This window comes from Protopterus annectens, chromosome 5.part0 (assembly GCF_019279795.1).
Source record: "Protopterus annectens isolate FY-2018-M chromosome 5.part0, PAN1.0, whole genome shotgun sequence".
Classification (NCBI taxonomy): Eukaryota; Metazoa; Chordata; order Ceratodontiformes; family Protopteridae; genus Protopterus; species Protopterus annectens.
This window is the reverse complement of record NC_056735.1, coordinates 1,279,493,925-1,279,515,348: the sequence shown is the minus strand read 5'-3', so window position 1 is coordinate 1,279,515,348 and position 21,424 is coordinate 1,279,493,925. Positions and strand designations below refer to the sequence as shown.

The 21,424-nt window shown below is 38.9% G+C and overlaps 1 protein-coding gene across 2 annotated transcripts in view; it reads right to left on the bottom strand.

Annotated features, from left to right (window-relative positions):
• Nucleotides 1-21,424, bottom strand: part of MYH15 (myosin heavy chain 15) — a 386,453-nt gene that overhangs the window by 346,596 nt on the left and 18,433 nt on the right. For both annotated transcript variants that reach the window (XM_044071103.1, XM_044071102.1), the window contains exon 4: nt 6,189-6,332. In XM_044071103.1, the coding sequence (XP_043927038.1) occupies nt 6,189-6,332 (144 nt within the window). The remainder of the gene's footprint in view (nt 1-6,188; nt 6,333-21,424) is intronic.

Below are 21,424 nucleotides of genomic sequence, written 5' to 3'. Positions count from 1 at the left end.
GTGAGACTGTATTGCTTTGTTTAGCATATGTCTATCAGTGTTTGCACTGCAAATATTGAAATAAAAGTTTTAAAGTAAATCCAAATATCTGTAATCATTCTGCAGAAAGCAGTATGCACACTGAGAGTTCTGAACAGTGATATGGCAACTGGGGAGAAATAGCCAAATAACGGGACACTGGAATGGCTTCGTAGAGGTGGCTGACCCAACTGCAACATATGCGCACCACCACCTGTTTGCTTGCAAAAAAAGCACTTGTCAAAGTTACATTTCTGTTCGAATTCAGGAAGGTACCATAATGTTTACACCTCAGTGTACATGTCACTTTATCTTTCTCCATTTCCACAACAGTCCTTACATGGTGCTGTATGGTCCACTAACAGGAGGATTTGCAACCGTGTGAAGGACTGGCCCTGAAGTTGTGCTGAAACCTAATGAGGCATTCCTAGGAGAGGGGCTTATACGAATTATCCATGTTTCTCTCCCTAGAACTACCTACAGGAAGACATCTACATAGCCAAACAATTCAAGACCAACTGCGCAACTTGAACATTGTGTGGGGGGGGGGCCTAGACACCAGGGATTACTCTTTAGAGTGTCATTATGGCACCAGTGGTACTATGGGGCTCAGGTAGGTGGCTGGGGATTTACTAAACACCAGGGATTGACTTTTAAAGTGACATAATGGCACCAATGGTACTACAGGGCTTGGTGGGTTGTAGTATGCAATAGATACCAGGGAATAAGCTATAATGTCCTGTAATGTCACTGACATCATTACAATTACATGTATCAGAGGATGAGGTGAACCACCGTGCACCAGAATTTGCTTTTAAAGTGTCATAATAGCACCAAAAGTAGTACAGGGATCAAGGCAGGGAGCACCCCTGGACATCAGGGATAAAGTGAAGTATCTAAACACAAATAATAACATAAAGGGGTTTGTAGGAAACTGGACATCATGAATAACTCACATAGTAAACTGCCATATCAGCACCAATAGCAAGATGGAGACTTGAGGCTGGAGGGACATACTAGGTCATCAGGGCCTAATAGATATGTACTTTAATGGCACTCCAACTATTACAGAGGTGGGGGGGCACAGGAGGGCAGATAGGGTAAGGACAGGTACAGAATACGTGGTGTGTGTGTGTGTGTGTGTGTGTGTGTGTGTGTGTGTGTGTGTGTGTGTGTGTGTGTGTGTGTGTGCGTGTGTGTATGTATGTGTGTGTGTTCATTTGCATACATGTGTGTGTGTGTGTGTGTGTGTGTGTGTGTGTGTGTGTGTGTGTGTGTGTGTGTGTGTGTGTAACAGTGACTAGGAGTAATAACACTACCTACGCAGGCAGCAGGTTACTACTGCAATATGCCAATCAGCAATGAGCTGCACGTCTCTGTAGTAATTCAAGAAACATGCAAATTAGCCAATAACAACATCTTACCGCATCACAACTAACATGTTTCTGAATCACAAATTGGCACATAGTAAAAGAAGGGCCTAATGAATTCCTGGGTTTGTTTTATTTTCATAGCTTAAAACGACAGAGTAAAAACTTGCATCATTCTGGACATGGTGCAAAAACTCCTTGATTTGCTGGATACAGGACAGAAACACTTAACTTTCTGGATACATTTCAATACATTTCAAGAAACCCTTTCTTATGTAATATAGAGTTATTTACTGAGTAAAGATTATGTATTTTCAAAGTACAGCACAAGAGTTCATATCTAAAAGAATGCAGGTTGGGACTACATGCTTTCCGGAACAGTAATACCTCATTAATTTCTGAATGTAGTAAAAGAAATATGCTCTCTGTGAATGTAGACTAGGCACCCAGCTGTATCTGAAGATAGTGTAGTAATCCTTCTCTTCTGAAAATAGGCAAAGATAATTCTCTTCTTGACTATAAATTATGCTTCCTGGTTATTTTCAATATAAAGAAGACCCCCCCCCCCCACACTCTTTCTTGACTATTGCTTGTTTCACTGGTGACTGATGTGTCAAAGACCATGTGTCTGATACTTGCAGAATGCTGCTTCATCATAAATGTAGCTATTTTCTTTCTATGGAAATCAAAACCTAAAAAAAAAAAAAAAAAAAAAAGCATGCAGGGGGCTGTACAATGCATTCCTCTACCTATAACAGCTGGTCACAAACCTCAAAGAAAAATATAAACACCCAACAGCTCAACAGTCATCAGCATATTCGTTGGTGTTGGTGATGAAAAACTCACTTCACTCTACCTCACTAAAGGCTAGGCTTTTGTTCATTCTGGATGAGAGAAGGGTCTTTGCTTTTTCAAGACATGGAGCCTGCTTTCTCAGAAGACGCAGTAGAAACTCTAGTCCCTTGAAGAATAAGGCAGAAATACTTCTATATTTTTTTCTTTTTTTAGGATACTGTCAACCTCTTAGCACAAAAATCTGGACAAAGCCAAACGTAACAGGTGAACAAAAGCCCAAAATAGGGAAAGATTTTAATTATCGCTCTTATAAACTTAGAAAATTGTTAGAATAGAACATTTTTTTAGCTTACATTTTTTGAAGAATATAAAGTCTTTAACTCAAATGAGCGTATATCATTATTTAGTGTTTTTGATTCTCAGTTATTTGCCAGAAAAATGCAAATTTTATGAAGAACAGAGCAACTGAAAAAAAAAACAGCAAGACAAATCTGGATATTTAGTGAACGATTTGAAAGTTGAGAGGTATGTATCTAAACAAATCCTTACCCATTTTGCTGCTACTCCTTCTCAGAGGTAACAATGAGACCACCACAGGTCCTTCTCTACTCTCCTGTTACTTTACAAATGCCGAAAGTTTTACAAACCAGGTCCGATTAGCATGTTAATATCACTTCACAACCCAAACCTTTTAGCCATTACTGAGTCTTGGCTTAAACCAAATAATCCCTCTTTACATCACCTCTTTCCAGGTTACAACTAGTGCCTAGACTGCAGCCCAGACAACAGAAAAGGAGAGGCTGCTATAACTTTGTATAAATCTTGCCAGCAGCCCAAATTAGTTAGACAACCAATGACTACCACATCCTCTTTCTAAACCGGCTCCTGGCTAAAATAAATGTATCTAAGACTAAGCTTTAACAAACAGCAGGTGCCTACTCAATCTCTCTCTCTGCCTTAAATAAATTCAAGGATTAATGCATGCGATGACCTACACAAACCAGCAAAAACATTATACGCTTTGGTGACTTTAACGCTAATCTTCTTTATATTATTCATATGAAAATGCCAGAGTCCCTTATTGAACTACAATTAAAAATACAAAGCAAAAAATACATGGTTCCATTTAACCTTGTACCAAGAAATATACAATAAAAATGCAAAACACTGAGGTGTTTAATCAGCAGATCAGCAGCTCAGCTAAAAGAAAAACAACAAACCAGTCTCAATCAACAAAGCAAGCCCCATCAGTGTAATAAAGAAAAATCTTACAAACACATATGCATGACCTGTAAATGAATATTACATGATTTATCACATTATATCATAGGCATGTACAGCAACTAAGAATAAAAATAAAATAAAAACAATTATATCATGAACGTATGGGCAAACACCTGAAATAATATACTATATATTAAAAGTATATATTTTAGCCCCGATGTAAAAAGTGTTCCTAATAATTTTTTTTGTCATGAAAAATATATATATGACCAGCATCCGCTCTGTCAATGCCTATAAATACAATGTTCTCCCAGTGTGATTTAGGATGTTTAAAAAAAACATTTTCTTCATGTTTACATCTATGGCACTTAAATGCTGAAAATTTCTCTGCTTCAATATGTACCTTGTCTGTCCAATAAAAAATGCACACTGTGCCAGATAAATTATATGTGTGATGTCATATTTGATAACCTAAAATATATTATAGCATTTTGCAATGTTTTTGGATGTAACAACATCTGCTTTGACTACATATGTGCAAAATTTACAATACCCACAAGGAAACTGCTTTTGAACAGTCTAGCCTTCTCTGGCTTATTTAAGCCCTTGTATTTAAATGCTGAAAAGTGTTCCTTTAAATTTCTGGTACTTCTGTAAATAAACAGGCATATGCCATGCAGTATATCACTAAACACATATCACTTAACAAAAGGGCACAATGTTTATTAGTAATCATTTTCAACATGTTGGTACAAAAGTAGAAGTACATGGTTATTGTATATTGGCTGTTTCCACTGAACCACATCAAATCCAGATATAGAGGGGGACCCTCTAAATGTAAAATTAAGATTCAAAGTCTTTAGATACCCTGTCAAATTCTGTATCCAAGTCACAAATCATCTATCTCTGATAAACTGACTGACGTTTGGAAATATTATTGATCACACTTCTGGGATGACAACTACTGTAACTCTAATAAGTACTTTTGGAGAATGGTTTTCAAGGGATAGCCAAATGTAAATTTCCAGTTAGCATTTTTGTTTTCACCAGAACATTCAAAAAATCAATTGCAAACAATTCAGACTGGCATGTGAAGTGTATTTCAAACTCATTTGTCTTCAAGTACAAAACTGTTGTAAACTGTCATGGTCACCTTTCCAAACTATAAAAAAAACTAATAATAATTAGCATAATAATAATAATAACCATAAATGTGTCATTTAGGAAACATCTCCAAACATCCAGCGAAGAAAGGAAAAATGAAGACATGGAGAGAACATGTAAACTCCACACAGGTGGTGACCATTCTGGATGCACATGTGGGACATGCCCATTCTAGATACAGGAAAGGTTATGTCTTTCTTACTCTCTCTCTCACTCCAGGTACATGGCAGGGGCCCTGATTCTTCCAAATATGGAGTAGTAGCACTGCTCTTTCTATATACTGAGCAGGAACTCTGCATTTTTTGATATGAGTGGAACATTTTCTGTATGCAGACATGTTTCCAGATACAGTGTAGATCTGCTGTTTCAGAATGGTAAGCAATGAACATGTTCCTTCTTGACACAGGATGATGTGCATTCTGTCTCTGAAGATGGAGAAGGGTTGGGAGAAGTGGCAGACTATGACATAGTAATGTATGCCTCTGCACATTGCAAAAATGCTGTTACTGAAAATGCAGCCTTCTGTGCATGCAGTAAAACAAATGTTAAACAAAACACATCTACCGAAACAGAGACCACAGAGTCACAAATCCAGTAATGACAAATCTTCTTCTTCTTTTGACCTTTCCCGGTTAGAGGTCACCACAGCAGATCACCTGTCTGCTCATGATTGACAGTGGAGTTTTACGGTGCCGAGTTGCCAGCCCAGCGCCCAACCTTCCACAGAAGGCACATACAAGCACACATGCCTAGGGCCAATTTAAAATGTCCAATCCACCTACAGCATGTCTTTGGGATGTGGGAGGAAACTGGAGCACCCGGAGGAAACCCACGCAACCACAGAGAAGATATGCAGACTCCGCACAGAAGGCACCCCAGCCGAGAAGCAAACCGAAGAACCTCTTGCTGTGAGGCGGCAACGCTAACCACTGCACCACCATGGTGACCCAAATATAGTAATGATAAATACACATGACAAATTATCTGACAAGATAAGAACTTTAAGACTATAAACCTAAAACTACATACTTCATTTTAAAACCAAAATACATATTTGCACAATTCCTAGGTAGCTTTGCTGTTTACCATATCAGTAGTTTGGTGGCATCTACAAACAATCCAAAACTTTCACAGAAGCTTAAATGCACTCAGACTGCATGACAACAAAGTAACAGCATGCTTAATAATAAGGACGGATAGACAGACAGATATAAGGACTGGAAAACAGGCAGGCATGAAAGTAAGCAAATAGCAGACATAAAAATGGGCAGATAACATCTACTCTGAAAAAAAATGTAACTCACTGGGAGCTAGTTGAACAAGTATAATAAACAAATAGATCATTCAAACTTTGATACTGAGACACTAAATAAGAAGAATCATGAAAATATGCAAGGTGAACGAATAAAAACACAAGCTCTGACCAAACTGATCAGAAATCTTAAAATACCGGATTCAGAGAAATCTAATATGGGTACAGACCAGATTTAACAATATGAATATTGTAAATAATATTATTCTTAAATGAGTTAAAAACAAAAAGTGTTTAAGTAAAGGTAAATAATAAAGTATAATTAGCCACATGGTTTATAACATTAGATGTAAGTATAAACTTACATAGATCATCCACTTTGAGTAGCGCCTACGTAGGTTGTGCAGCACCGACGCCTCATTGAGGTGAGTCAGCATGGCCATGTCTTCAATCATATCAAACTTGGGAGGATTCATTAGCTGCACATCATCTGCCCTGATAGTGACTTTCTATAGAAAAACAGAAATAATCACATTAATAGGTATAACATAAACATGGCCACAGCTTTAGTCTTAGAGGAAGGCTGGAAAAATATTCTTCGGACAAGTAACACATGAGTTCAAGTAAGTATATGCCAACAATGAATTTACAACTGCACAGGCGTGTGATCCCTAAAGTATGGTATAAAGAGATAATGCTTGAAGGGATGTTGAGAAGGCAGAATGTAGCAGCACAGTTACTATGTGGTTTTTCATTCAGTATGTTTGCTTTCTAGATGCTGACAAAATAATACAAATAATTACTTTTTAATTTTAACAAAACCACTCACAACTAAAAAACTGCAAGAGTTTGTAGAACAGCATATCATGAAAACAGCAGTTAAAAAGACAGAGCTGCTTTACTAGATTAGTACTTCAGCATTTTTTAAATCAAGCATACAACCATGCTCACCATATTCATGGTCTTAAACACTTTATATCACTTACTAGAATGAGGAGGTAACAAGATAAGCAAGAAGCCAATGCAGAGAACTGCAGATCCTAGCATGCACAAAAGTACACTGAAATGAGTATACATGTGTATGTGGTATAATCTGATCTAGAACTGAAATGAGTATACATGTGTATGTGGTATAATCTGATCTAGAAATGAAATGAATATACATGTGTGTGGTATAATCTGATCTAGAACTGAAATGAGTATACATGTGGGTGTGTGGTATAATCTGATCTAGAACTGAAATGAGTATACATGTATGTGTGGTATAATCTGATCTAGATAACGTAATGTGGGTGAGACTATATTTTGCAGACTCTAAGATAACAGACTCCTCCCCATGGGGGTGCCCAGATTTTCAAGTGAAGTGGTTAAGATATTAATAGTGTAAGATATTATGATTGTGTGTCTGATCATAATCAAACTGTTAGCAGTGAAGACACAAATGTCAAGAAATTTGCTCTCTGGTGAATCTTAACATCAATGTCGGATGCACATAACTACTTGGTTATGATTGGAGAGAGTAGATCGTAATTCATCACAGTACAAAGCGTGCAATTGCTTTGACATATTATTGATTACAAAAAATAAAATAGTAGGAGCAGGAAGTGTTTTACTACTTTGACAGCTATAAAACACTTAGCACTGTCACACAGTAGCCAGAAGCTAAGTGCACCTCAAATGGAGCTGTTAAGCACTTCAGTCTGCCTTATATATCTAGCTGCAAGAAGTGTTTTACAGCTTTTAAAAGCTGTGTTAGTTTCTTGCTGCTGTTCTATGGTGGCTACTGTGTAAATTCTTACATGAGACTAGAGCATAACAGCTCTAAGTCATGCATAGAAATATCAGTAAAAGGCATATCGAATTGTTGAAATCTCGAATTTCAGCATTTCGAGACAATGAAGCTGAAACTTCAGAATGCCAAAAATGCATAAGAGCGAATATCTCAAATCCGCACTTATGCATTTCCGGTACTTTACGTGAAGTGTCTGTTTGGGATGGTGTTCGGAATGTCAGGTAAGTGAGTGTATGTGAGCGTTTTTCTGACTTGTATGTGTGGGTTAGGTTAGGGAGGTGTAAGTTGAGATGTGAGTGTTGGATGTGGACTGTAGAATGTCTGTGTGTGATTGTTTTTTTTTCTGGTTGTGCGATCTCAGAGTTAGTATATATATATATGGGGGCAAGGGGGCTTGCCCCCATGCATTTCTGTATTGTAGTTATGTGCCTGTGTGGTGTTTTTGGTGTGTTTATTTGTTTTGTGGTGTGTTTGTTGTGGTTTGTGTGTGGTGTGGTGTGTGCTGTGTGTTCAGTGTTCTGGTCTGGGCTTTGTAAGTGTCTGTGTTGTGATGGTTTCAGCTTCATGGTCTCGAAATGCTAAAATTCGAGATTTCAGCAATTTGAGATTATGAAGTGAAACCACACACACACACACACACACACACACACACACACACACACACACACACACACACACACACACACATAAACACACCTCAAATTTCTTATGATGCAGCGATTATCTTTCAGTTTAAGGCAACTGACAGCTGTTAGTACTGCTGAATTAAGGAGACACATAAATGTAACAAACATGAAAAATACTGAAAAGAAAGATATTCTCAGGATACTGAACTGCAATAAAATCACAAACCAAAGACATCATCTTCATTTTATTTATTATTCATTGTTTCATTTAATCTTATATATAAATTAGGTAATTGCCATGACAACAAATGTATCATACCTTAAAATTCATCATCCAGTCAATATTAACAAGTTTAATTTATTAATATATTTATTCTTTAGTCAGACATTTTCTTTGGGTAGTTCCCATGAAAATATGATTAGACAGTTGTTCTAAACAGTGGTTGGTATAAACACAACAAAATAAAATATTAGTAAACATATAGTAAGCAAACAAATGGAGATTTCAGAGATAATGTATGGGATGTTCTCTATTTGCTCACTTTGACCTCTACCTGTTCATTATTAAAGAAAGCCTAATCAGGTGGTAAGTATTCCAGCACACATATATGAAGACAGACAATAAAGAAAAAGTCAGCATTACAATATTAGTAGTAATGCCATATTAGATAGATAGATAGATACATAGATAGATAGATATGAAAAACAAAACCTTTGCTAGCTGAAAGAAACAGAGGTGCCAGGCTTCTATGAACTCATCCGGTCACTTTATTTACAACACCCACTCCACTAATCTTTTCAGATTGAGTTTAGAGCATATTTTTCCAGTTTTGCAACATTTTTGAGTGCTTTTGTTCATTAATGTGGTGTTACTAAATCTTTAGTATTGATCACGTTTGCACTAGTTGTATTTCAATATGTATGAACAGAAATGTATAGGATATAGCAGCTAAGATAATCCAAGTGAGGCTTTGTCAAAACCAGATGCATCCAGTATAACATAGCTACAACAAATGTGTGGCACTTGCTGCTTAGTGGAATGGTGATATCAGCATTTATTTTGTCCAAAATATTTATATTGTACATGTAGTTTCACATTATGGTTTGTGAACCTTATTACTTATTTATTTATTTATTTTATTTTACATTTGTTAACCAGGAAAGTCCGACTGGATACAGGTCCATTTTCAGCGGAGGCCCGGGGAGAAAAGCTCCTGGTGTACATTACTATATTAATAATTACTAGTAAATTAAAGTGAAAAATATTACAGTGAAATTACAAAAATGGAAATTTTAAAATATGTATAGATATGGACAACATCCAGTCACATATTAATATTAACAATATATATAGGCAGGTACAATTTTAAGTCACATACACACAGGATAGGTTGCTAGTAACTTCTCTAAGAAAGAAAAAGTGAAATTCTTCTTATTCTTTCAATAGGAAAGAGTTACACCAAATTGTAAGTGATTAGTGGCTCACTGACATACTCTTGTGAGGCTCACATGTACAGATTCTGTCAGTTTGGGGTTAGTCAGGGTTAGTACAGGGACAAAGCCAATGTGTTTGTAGGTATTTTTAAGAGATGTTTTGAATTGGGGTAAGGAGGGGTCATTGGTGAGTTCCACAAGAAGAAGGTTCCAGTTTTTTTCTGACAGAGTTAGAGAATAGCGATGTACCTGCTGAAGTGCTGGATCTAACAGCCTGCACTAGTACTTTGTTGGAAGAGCGAAGAGTCTTTGGATTACTGTAGGAGGTGATAATGTTTTTCAATACCGGTGTACTGTCTGGGTTGTAGAGTATTTTATGTATATTTATTAGTTGGGTAAATTGCAGTTGGTTGGGTAATTCTAGCCAGCCTAATGATTGGAGGTTAACACAGTGATGTGTTCTAAAAGCTGACCCTGTGGCAAATCTTGCAATGTTATTATAGCAGCTATTCAATTTATTGAGATTTGATTTGGATAGATTAGCAAAGATGGTTGAAGCATAAAGAAGGGTTGATAGCAGATGTGTATGGGCAATAACAGTTCTGGTGGATGGGGTTAGGAATTGCTTGATCCTATATAAAGAGCCTAGCTTTTTGTTGACTATTTTAATAGTTTTGTCTATGTGAGCATCGAACTTAACGTCATTGTCTGTGATTACTCCCAGTAGTTTAGTGCTAGGTTCTGGGGAAATCATGGTACCACTGTTAGATGTTATTGTGAGGGATGGTAAGGAGATCTTGTGAGTGGGGGAGAAGAGCAATAGTTTGGTTTTGTTTGGGTTTAGTAGTAGTCTGCGACCTGTCAGCCAGTTCTCTACTTGATTGAAAGTAATTTGTGATATAGCTTGTAGATCTGAGGGGGAGGTGGCAGTGCAGATTAAGGTGGAGTCATCTGCGTACTGAATACAAGTTGCCCTTGAAATGACTTTATGCAGGTCATTAATGAATAAGGAGAATAAGAGGGGACGCAGAATAGATCCTTGAGGGACTCCGAGAGTGACTGGTAAAAGGGATGACAGATTCTCTTTCCATAATACAGCTTGTTGTCTGTCACTTAGGTAAGAATTAAACCAGTTTATTGCTAGGTTGTCTATGGGGAGTGATTGTAGTGTGTCTAAGAATAACTGGTGGTTTACCATATCAAATGCCTTGGAAAGGTCTAGGAAGAGAGCAGAGGAGAGCTTGTTATTATTGCTGTTTTGATTTATTGTATTAGAGAAGGAGAGAAGGGCTGAGTTTGTGCTATGGTAGGGTCTAAATCCATGTTGGGAGGGGGCTAGGAGGGAGTTTTGATTCAGAGAGGCAAGAAGTTGCTTATGAATACATTTTTCCATTATTTTAGCCAAGGAGAGATAGGATTGCATGAGGCCTGTAATTAGAAAGTTCAGTGGAGTCTCCCCCTTTGTGTAGAGGAATAATGTGGGAGGTTTTCCAGATGGAGGGGATATAGGTTTCCATAATTGTTCGATTGATTAAAACCGAAATGGGATATGCTATTTCATTGGCTGTGTTTTGGAGATATTCAGCAGGTAGTAGGTCTGCTGAGAGGATGGTGGGTTTCAGATTCTTCAGTAAGGACTTAATGAAAGATGTTGGCACTGGTTCAAGCTTGAAGGGGATTTGATTATCAGTTGTGGGTTTGGTGGTAATTAGGGTATTTTGTGATAGTTTGTTGGCTAGGGATTGCACTGTTTCAGTGAAAAAAGTATTAAAGGTATTGGCAACAGTCTTAGGAGGTTGTTGGAGTGTAGATAGGAGGGTAGGGGTAGTTGACTGACCTGGGCGGAGTAGTTTATTAATGCCTGACCAGAATTTTTGCGGTTGGGTTTGGTGTTTCTGTTGCAGATTACAGTAGCATTTCTTTTTATCTAATATAATAGCCTTCTTAGTATCATTTCTCAACTGTTTATACAAGAGGTGGTCTTTTGGTGATCTAGTGGTTCTCCAGGTGGACCACACTTTGTTTCTGCTAATAATCTTTTGTCTTGTATCCTTGGATAGCCATGGTGTGACTTTGTTATTTGTTCTAATAGTATGTTTGGGAGCATGGTTGTCAAGGATAGCAAGAAATGCAGAGTTGAAGTGCGAGACTGCTTCAGCTACAGGAAGTAGTAATAGGGTGGACCAGTTACAAGAGTTAAGCTCATTCAGGAAATTAGACTGAATGAAGTTCTTAGTATTTCTAATGGTTTTAAAGGTCAATTGATGAAGGATGTCATTTCTTTTTCTAATTATATAGGTGAGGGAGTGATCACTAAAATGTTCAGGGAGAGTGCTTGCTTGGTATAGCTGGGGTGAATTGTTTATTAATATCCAGTCAAGGATACTTTCCTTATTGTTGGGCTTATTAATTCTGGTAGGTGATGAGATTAACTGAGAGAAGCCATGCAGGTTTATATGGGTTGAGGGGAAGTCTGCGGTGCAAGTATACCAATCAATATTAACGTCTCCGAGAATAATAGTTTCTTGGGGATAGCTAGTGGACAGCCATTGGAGGATACTCTCCAAGGTATTTATGTTGTCACCGGGGGGGAAATACAGATACAAACAATGTGTATAGATTTGTGTTTTTTGATTTGTACTTTTGCGACTAGTATTTCTGCATTGTTAGTGATCTGGGTATTTGAAGTACAAATTTTGGATAATTCAAGAGTGGATTTGTATAAGATGGCTACCCCTGGCTTAATGATAGAACCCACACTGCAAAAGTAGCCGACTCCAAATCCAGCTACAGACAAGTGACAAGTGGAGTACCTCAGGGTTCAGTCCTGGGACCGCTCTTGTTTTGCATCTACTTCTCTGAAGTACAGGCCAACACTAAGGGACTCTGGCTAACAAAGTTCACAGATGACTGCAAACTGGGAGCCATTATTGAATCCCCAAATTATGTGGATACTCTACTAAAGGGCCTTACAGAAACAGATGCTTGGTGCCAGAGCCATGGGCTCAAGCTCATTGCCAAGAAATGTATAGTTATCCCCTTTGGGAAAAAAACATGTACCCATGAATTACCATATAGGTGGCAGTACACTAAACACTGAAAGTGTGATAAGAGACTTAGGGACACAGGTAGACAGTGGTCTCACCTTCAATAAACACATCACCACAACAGTCAGGAAATCCTTCTATGTGGCACACCTCATTACTAAGGGATTTTCATCCAAAAAAAGAGGTCATTGTCCCACTGTATTCATCCCTCATTAGACCCATTATAGAATACAACACCCCATTTGGTATGCACCTCTCAAGACATCTGCAACAACTGGAAAGGCCGCAGAAATACCTCACTAAAAGAATCACAGGCCTAAAGCAGATGCCCTACGCTGACCGCCTTAAAAAACTCCAGCTATACTCTGTCGCATATCGTCTACTCAGAGGCGATCTCTGCTTAACATACATGGCCATGTCAAACCCAAAGCTGCTGGACATGCTACACTTAAGAAATCCCAATCCCTCAGAGCCACATGCTCCAGAGATCTAAACCTTGTCATCACAATAAACAAAACATGCTGGAGGGATAGGTTCCTGACCCAGAGACTCCCCAGACTCTGGAATAGATTACGCATACATGTCAAGCAGAGTGCCTCTTTGGCCCTCTTCAAAAGGAACCTTGATGATTGGATGGGAGAAAGGAAACTCATCCCAGGGATCATGTCAGTCGCCCTGCTAGACAGGGGTCCAGAGAAGTAAACAGTGTGGGAAGAAATAGCCAGGGAATTGTTATGGCTAGGCTTGTATAGGCCCTAGGGCTGATAGCCTAGTACCAACCAATGAACAACCTATGAACCTATAAGATTTGAAAAGGGAATTAATTAATGCTATTTTCAAACAAGGAATTTTTTTATTATTTGTTTTTTATTAAACAAGAAACATCTTTATTAAATTATCACTTATGATACAGGCAATCATACATTTATATAAATGAAAACAAACCATACTGACATACTTTTAGTTGCAAACATAATACATAATTTATAACCTAACCAGTGATTGACAGTCAAACATTACATAGCTCATTCAAATCTAACCTTTTAAACCTCATTCCTCTTCTTCATGTAAGATTCCCACAATTTAAATTTTTTGTATGCGATTTGCTCCTACCTTTTTTCTAAACATCCCATTTACTGTTTTATCTCTGTTACTAGTTTGTTAGACTTTGATTTCCATTTCTAGCAACTGCTATTTTGGCAGCCACCATAATTAGACTCAGTTGTTGCAGATGTCTTGAGAGGTACATACCAAACGGGGCATTGTATTCTATAATGGTTATAATGAGGGATGAGTACAGTGGGACAATGACCTCCTTTTTTCTGGATGAAAAGCCCTTAGTGATGAGGTGTGCCACATAGAAGGAAAAACAATAACTTACCTCTTGACCACTAGTTATAAATTGCTCATGGAATTTAAAATGTTGGTATGCTATCTTCCATTATGGTTCAGCATGTCAGCAATTACAGGACACTATACTCATGCTTAATTCAATTCTTCAGGCAGTTATTAATATTTATTTCTGTACTCCTTGAATAGCACAGATTAAAAAGATATATATCTTTCTTTGCATAAAGCTCCGTTTAATCATAGTACTGAGGTAGCCCCTGTAATCTGTGCAAAAAGCATAACAGACACGTCAACACATTGATTTTTTTGTAATAAATCCTTATCAAATAATACAATCAGTTCTGAGTCTGGGTGAGGGCAATGTCCTGGCAGTACCAATCCCAGCTGACAAGAGGAGTTTTCCCCTGCAACCATCATTGTCCATGAATGCCTGCATGGGGGTAGTCTTCTTATGGACAGGGACAGGCTGTTAGATCAGAAGAAGTAATGTAGGTAGAAAAGAGTCAGGGGATGGATGGAAGGAGTATATAAAGAGTGAAAGGGGTTGGGATAATTCTCTTTGATGCTGGCATTTTGTCACTAAATACATCTTGCCAACATCTAGGTGACCCTACTGCCAGCCAGGTAGGAGAGCTTGTGGACGAGGCCTGAGGCTAGGTGGTCAAGAGGTAAGTTATTGTTTTTCCTTGTAGTTAAGTAGGGCATATCTTACAATGGGAAATGTAGCTCTTGTTTTAGTAGAAACAATGATCAGTGAGGGACTAGTTGAGGACTACAGTAGTACTTGAATGCATTTGGTAATGTCAAAATAAAAGAGGCACAGAGGTAGGGTATCAGGGTAGTTTGGTAGTGGTTAGGTAGTATTTGGCAGTTTGGTGGTGGTAGCATTCCCCTCTCCCTCCCCAGATGAGGAATAGTCAGGCATCTAGGGAATAATATAAAAAATAAACAAAAACAGAAGTACAAGTTAAAAAAAACACTGCAGTCAGTGGAGCTGAAGTGAGGCATCTTCACTTAAGGGTATGCTTCCCTTGCATAGTTTAATTGCCTTAGTTGGACAATTTAGTGATGCTTGCCAGCATGTCATGATGGACTTTGGCTCATGGCTCAGCTGTTGAGCTTTGGAGAGATACTAGAGTCATGGGAGTGACACTGTTGCACTGGGCAGACCAATTCAGTGCTGCCTAAGTCGGGTATATTTAAAAGAATATTGGGGAAAGGAAAAAGCATGGAAAATAATAATTAATAAGTTAATTGGAGATTACCAGTGCAAAGAAGGATGTTGGGGATGGTATGAAAAACAGTGATGAGTTAGGTGAGCTGAGTGCCTCAACAAGGGGAGGGTAGCAAAATGTGGTCTGGGGGGAGGGCAAAAGCAAAAAAAAGAAGAGAATCAATAATTAGTTGCGGAGCAGAAGGGAACGTCTGAAGCAGGTCTTGCAAAGTCAAAATACAGGGACACAGGCAAGAAGCCTGCCATCTTGTATAAGAAAAATAAAAATTAATGGAAATCACTGCAGGATATTTGCTGACTTAGGCAGAGGCCTCAAGGGCATACCTCTCAAATGGTTATCACAAAACTTCTAGTCAAACCAAACACAGTGAGGAGACAAAAGCCCAAAACAGACAGATGCGAAACATTGATATAATAACTCAGGGATAAATTAACAGGGTTTTCATCAGCAGGCATTTTCTGAAGGATATGCAGTCTGAACCTCAAATGGCTGCCATTAGTTAGTGAGCTCATTCCTCAGTGGCTAGCCAGAAAAGTACAGGCCTTATGAGACACAGACCAAATTCATCAGGCACAAATCTGGGCATTCTGCAACATTCTGTACAACTCAGATGTAGGTTCTATGGTGCCATATTACACAGGATGTTATAAGGCAAAATTACCAAACAATGCCACCTAGGTGGGGGGCTAAGTTCAAAGCCACATATTGCAGAGACAGTGGTAGTAACTATTTTAAAAGGTGTTGGCCTGCGCAATAATTAAAAAAATAAATAAAGAGTATGCAGTTAGCCATTGTCGCAATGCAAAGTAAGCAGTCATTAAGTGGCCACATTTGGCAGTTTGTTCCATCTAGAGATCTACATCTTCCAGAGGTACAGTTCATAGGGGGTGTAGTGAGTATTGTGAGCTATGCATGTCTTTAGTCCAGGCACATGGAAGCAGGTAGTCTGCACAGTCCTGGGCCTCTTAGTGGGGAGCTGCTAAGGGATTTGTGGGATAGCCCCACAAGCAGGTAGGCAAGTTAGAAGCAAAGGGAGCAACGCTCCAGGAGGTATATAGGGATGGCTCTATATTCAAAAAAGAAAAAAGATGAATACTGGGAAAGGGAAGGGGGTGTATATTAGAGGTTAAGGCCAGGCATTTTGTAGTGGTTCCTGAACCCAGATAGTGGGATAGTCCAATATATATATATATATATATATATATATATATATATATATATATATATATACACACACACACACACACAGAGGGAGAGTGTGAGAGATTACATTTTTGAAATAAAAGTGCATAGAAATATTCATTGTTAATTGTAGCTACTATATTAGGAAGAGGAGAGGATGAAGCAGTTGGACAGCTGCAAAGTAGGTAAGGACAGGTACAGGCTACTTTAGAGTTGGTAAAGTAGACTGAGTTAGAGACACAGGCAAGGGGTAGGGGCACTGAGAGCACTGCATACTCGGAGTAAGGAGGTATTCAGGCAGGGGGAGGATTTTGTAAAGACAAACTGGTTACTCGTTCTGTCCTTTTGTCTTTCAGAATGTCACTGGTGTCACAGTTATGAAAGAAGTGAGAGGCTATTGCCTGAAAAGCATTTTTCAGAAGGCCTGCAACCAACAAGAGATTGCTAGAAACAGTCCAGACGTGAGATTTATGACAGCTTTGGAGTAGGTACAGACTGCAAACAAGTAACAATCATCTGTTGTTATGCACGGGGAGCCAGAGGAGGTACCTAATAGTAATGAGTATTTATTAGGGTCGTTGTAAGGGCTGAATGAGGTTGCAAGGGATGCTAAGGACAGAGATGCACAAGCAGGACCAAATGCAGGAGAACATTAAGGTAGGTATCCAAGGGAGGAACCTAGTGCGTCTTGTGGGCTACATTGTTTTTGTCAGTTGGGCCTGCCTGACAACGAGGAGGCAGAAAAGTCTGTTCTTACATCCCTGATGTTGATGCAACAATGCACTCAGTCTTTTTAGAGGGTAGCCAAGATGTGTTTATCACATCACACAAGTAGTAAAGGGGAAGATACTTCAGGGTGAGTTCATTAATGTTTTCAACCTGCTTGATGTCAATAGTGCACAGAAGATAGCAGAGGCTGAGGCTCTAGGGTCCAAAGACCTCATGGCAGCCTTGGCTGCACTGTATAGAAAAAAAGCCTTTGAAGTTTAGGATTATACCATTGAACAACTGGAGGTTAGGCTTTGTTTACTTATTAGCTGTTATTTTGGGGAAAGACCTCAGACAGGGTCTTCCTTTCTTGGCCCACCTGTTAATGATAAGGGTGTTTGAAGGGGTAATGCTTGGCTATGGTATGTGCAGCATTTAAGAAATTTGAAAGCCTTGGATAAGACTATTCATTAGATGTGTAGGTATGCATACACTTAGCTAGAAACAATGATTAATAAGGTATGAGGTATGACATAAGTTGGTCAGGAAAAAGTAGGCAGTAAGAATAAGGTGCACCTGGAATTCAGTCCAGTAAGATGACAAGAGAGTTAGTAGGTTAGTAGATGACAAGTAGGTTTGAACATGCATGTTGTGGAGATCTACGCAGCAGAGTGCAGTACTTGTATAAATAACCAGGTAAGGAGGTCTAGAAGCCACGAACCCTCAAGAGTTCGACAAAGTAAGAGTTAGGAGAGTTGTCTGTGAGAGGGGGGAGCAGTCCTAGAGGGCTGAGGGGATTTGCACCCTTTTAAGGGGAGCCCATGAGACTAGCCTTGGCATTCCCTATCAGAACTGATAACTTCATAGTTAGATTGCATTGCTACCCCAACACAGAAGTAGCCCAAGAAGAAATTATGAGTTTCACAAGGGGCTTCTCTGTTAGGTCGCAGGTGAAGGAATGCTATCAGGTTTGTAACAATTTGCAGTTAGCCAGAGGCAAGGAGGATATTGTACAGGTTTTGCTAGATATGGAAGCAAGGGTAGATAGGCTGTTAATGTCCCATAGTGTTTCACAATTCACTGACTTCAGGAGTTCACCACTGGTCTTAGTCCCTAAGAGGAAGTCAGGGGAAATACTGGCTCATTCATCACCTCTCATTTACAGAGGGTGCTTTGGTTAATGGTTATATTAATAGGCATGATGTCCAAGTACAGTATGCATCTTTGAATGATGCAGTACAGTTGATTCAAGACTTGTAGACTCTTGATTGCTAAAGCTAAACATAGAGAAAATGTTTTGCTTATTGCTTATTGCCTATTAGAAGTGAGAATTGCCCAAGTTAGGAATGAGTTTGAGGGATACGTTTTACTTTGAAAAGGCCATGCCCATGGGTTGTGCTATAGCATGTTCAGTCTTCAAGAAGATTAGTTCAGTGTGCAACTGATGTGGGAGCAGAGTGACTGGGCAAAAGACTGTGTACTACCTAGATGATTTTTTATTGATTGGTGAGGGATGCAGAAGAGTTCAGAAAGGGATGCAAAGTTGTTTGGAACTGTGTAAAAATATGGGAGTGCCCATAGTAAAGGAAAAAGAGGAGGGCACAGCAAAAGTGCATTCTTAGGCTTAGCTGTAGATGTGTCTTTGCATGTATTTTGGTTACCTGATGACAAGCAGGTTAAGCAGCGTACTAAGATAGGAGGTATGTTAGATAAAGGGAGACTTAGAGTCTAAAAAGGGGGGGCATTAGAGTGAGGGATGTCATGGAGCTGCTTGGGTTACTGAACTTAGCAAGCAGAGCAATCAGTCCAGGTAGGCCATTCACCAGGCCATTCAACTTGTTAAGTGGAGAAAGGAAAAAGCAGTACAGAGTCAGGGTATCTAAAAAAGTGAATGAAGATTTGATTTGTTGATTTTGAATCACTCTTTGGCACATTTTAATGTGGCAAGAAAATTGGATATCCTCTGAGTCACAATTACTGTATATACTGATGCAGTAGAAATTCTAGGGCTAGGTGCTTATTTTAAGGGCAAGTGGTTTGTAGCACCTTGGTTGCAGGAATTGGCCTTAGACTAGAAGTATGGCATTACCTTCTTGGAGTTAATGACCATCTGTGTAGCAATGGTAGTATGGCTTAAGGAGTTACACGATAAGGCTGTATTTTCTCACTGTGAAAATGAATAGGTAGTACAAATCTTGTTGAAAAGATCTCCAAATCTGATAGGGTTCAAAGGCTGCTGAGAAAGATGGTTTTGCTGGGGATGAATGTATCAATTTCTGCTAAGTATGTCCCAGGTATGTTGAAAATCGCAACTAATAGTTTGCCTCATTTTCATTTTCACAGGTTTCACGCTACAGCACCAGATGCAGAACTACTGCCAGCAAAGTGCTGTGGGAGGTTTAGGAAATGGGCAAGCTGCAGTGGCATGGTTGATCCAGTTGTCAAAGATCAGCTCTACCAAGAAAGCTTACAATTTAGTTTTATAGTCTTGCTGGTGTTGTCGATAGTTTATAAGTAAGACAGTCTGGGCTGAGAAGTTGGTTGTGTGGTATTTAATGTGCAGGTGGGAGTTGGGTGATTCAGTATGCTCAATTTGGGTTCATATAGAGGTTTTGATGCGTCCGTGATGCTGGTAGGGTGGAAAGATATCACAAAGTATCGGTTAATAGTGAGAATGTTGACGGCATGAGAGTGGGTGAGTAGCTTGGCAGCTGAACACAGGTTGACTATTACAAGACAGTTGTTTTAAGATTGTTTTGAAAGGTTTGCATAAGGTGATATCTTCCTTTCAACATTACATTTTATGGGCCATTTTGGCAGTTTTTCTCTATGAAGGGGCTTTTTGGATTAGTGAATTGTCTGTGTATTTTATGTGGTCAGATTTACATATTACAAATGGTACAGTTTTGCTTTGGTTGGGTAGGTGTAACACTGATCAAATATGGTGAGGTCAGCATGGGGGCATGGAAAGAGTGGTGTGTCTAGTAAAGTGGGCTTTATTGTAAAGGGAATTGGCTCTGTTTTTGTAAGGGTAGTTTAATGTTTAGGTTTTTGGATGGAAGACCTGCGCAGTCCCAAGTAGTTTGATGAAGAGGGCTTTGAGGTGCTAAGGGAATGCAGAGGGTAGATTTTCTTCTCACTAATTCCAGAATGAGGGCATCATATTTAGCAGTGGAGGGCATGTCCACTGAGGTCATTAAGAGGAAGGGAAGATGGTTGTCTAAGACTTTTAGAAGTTATATTAGGCAGATACTAGTATCAGGCTGCAAATTATGGTCTATATTAGATTGTCGAAATGGCATTACAGCGGTTGTGGTTTCGACGACCTATAAACAGAGAAATCTAAAAACAGTGAAACTGCACATCACAGATTCCTTTCCTAAGGAAAAAAATCGGTTGACCAATAATACACAATGCACTAGTTAAAACATTACAAACTGGGGGACTTTGCCACCCACCCCAATCCTAACTAAATATACCAACTCCGAGATTGCATTACAGTGGGGTAAAGGGCAGTGTCATGGCTCAGGCCAAGTGATTTTTTTCCCTAGGAAAAAAAAATCGCTGACCTGAGCATTCACTGTTTTAAGATTTCTCTGTTTATGTGTCGTCAAAATGGCATTCACTACAATGCCATTTCGACAATCTAATATAGACCCGCAAATTATTGCATGGTTTAATTATTGTGGCCTTTGATGTTTAGGAAAGCTGAGTGGTCATAGATACTGACATCTTTTTTTGTGTGTTTTAGTGGTTTGTGGATGTTATTATTTCTTTGTTTTACAGGTCACAGGAATATCCTGATGGCTACTCTAATGTGTATTGGGTGGCTAAGAGATTGGTTGTAAAGGCTAGATGAGTTATTTGGGCCTCAATGCCTTTAGATGGAATGTTGTTTAGAGGAGATCTATGATCTGGCACTAGCTGTTACCAAAGGTAGAGGAGTTTTAGTTATCAGTCAGTTCAGCCAGTGTCATTATTGTTCATTTAGGAGAGAATGATTTAAGCAAAGTTCCAAACAGAAGACTTTTGTCTTGAATTATAAGAGATTTGTTATGTCTGCAGCAGAGATTTCTGGGGAGTTTGATTGTTTAGCCTTCTATTATCCTGAGACTGGTGTGGAGAAGGGCAGTTTATACTTTAGCTATTGAAATGTCAAGGAAATTTATTAATTATATGGTGTCTACAGCAACACCTTTTCTAGGGATTGTGGTTATAATGTAACAC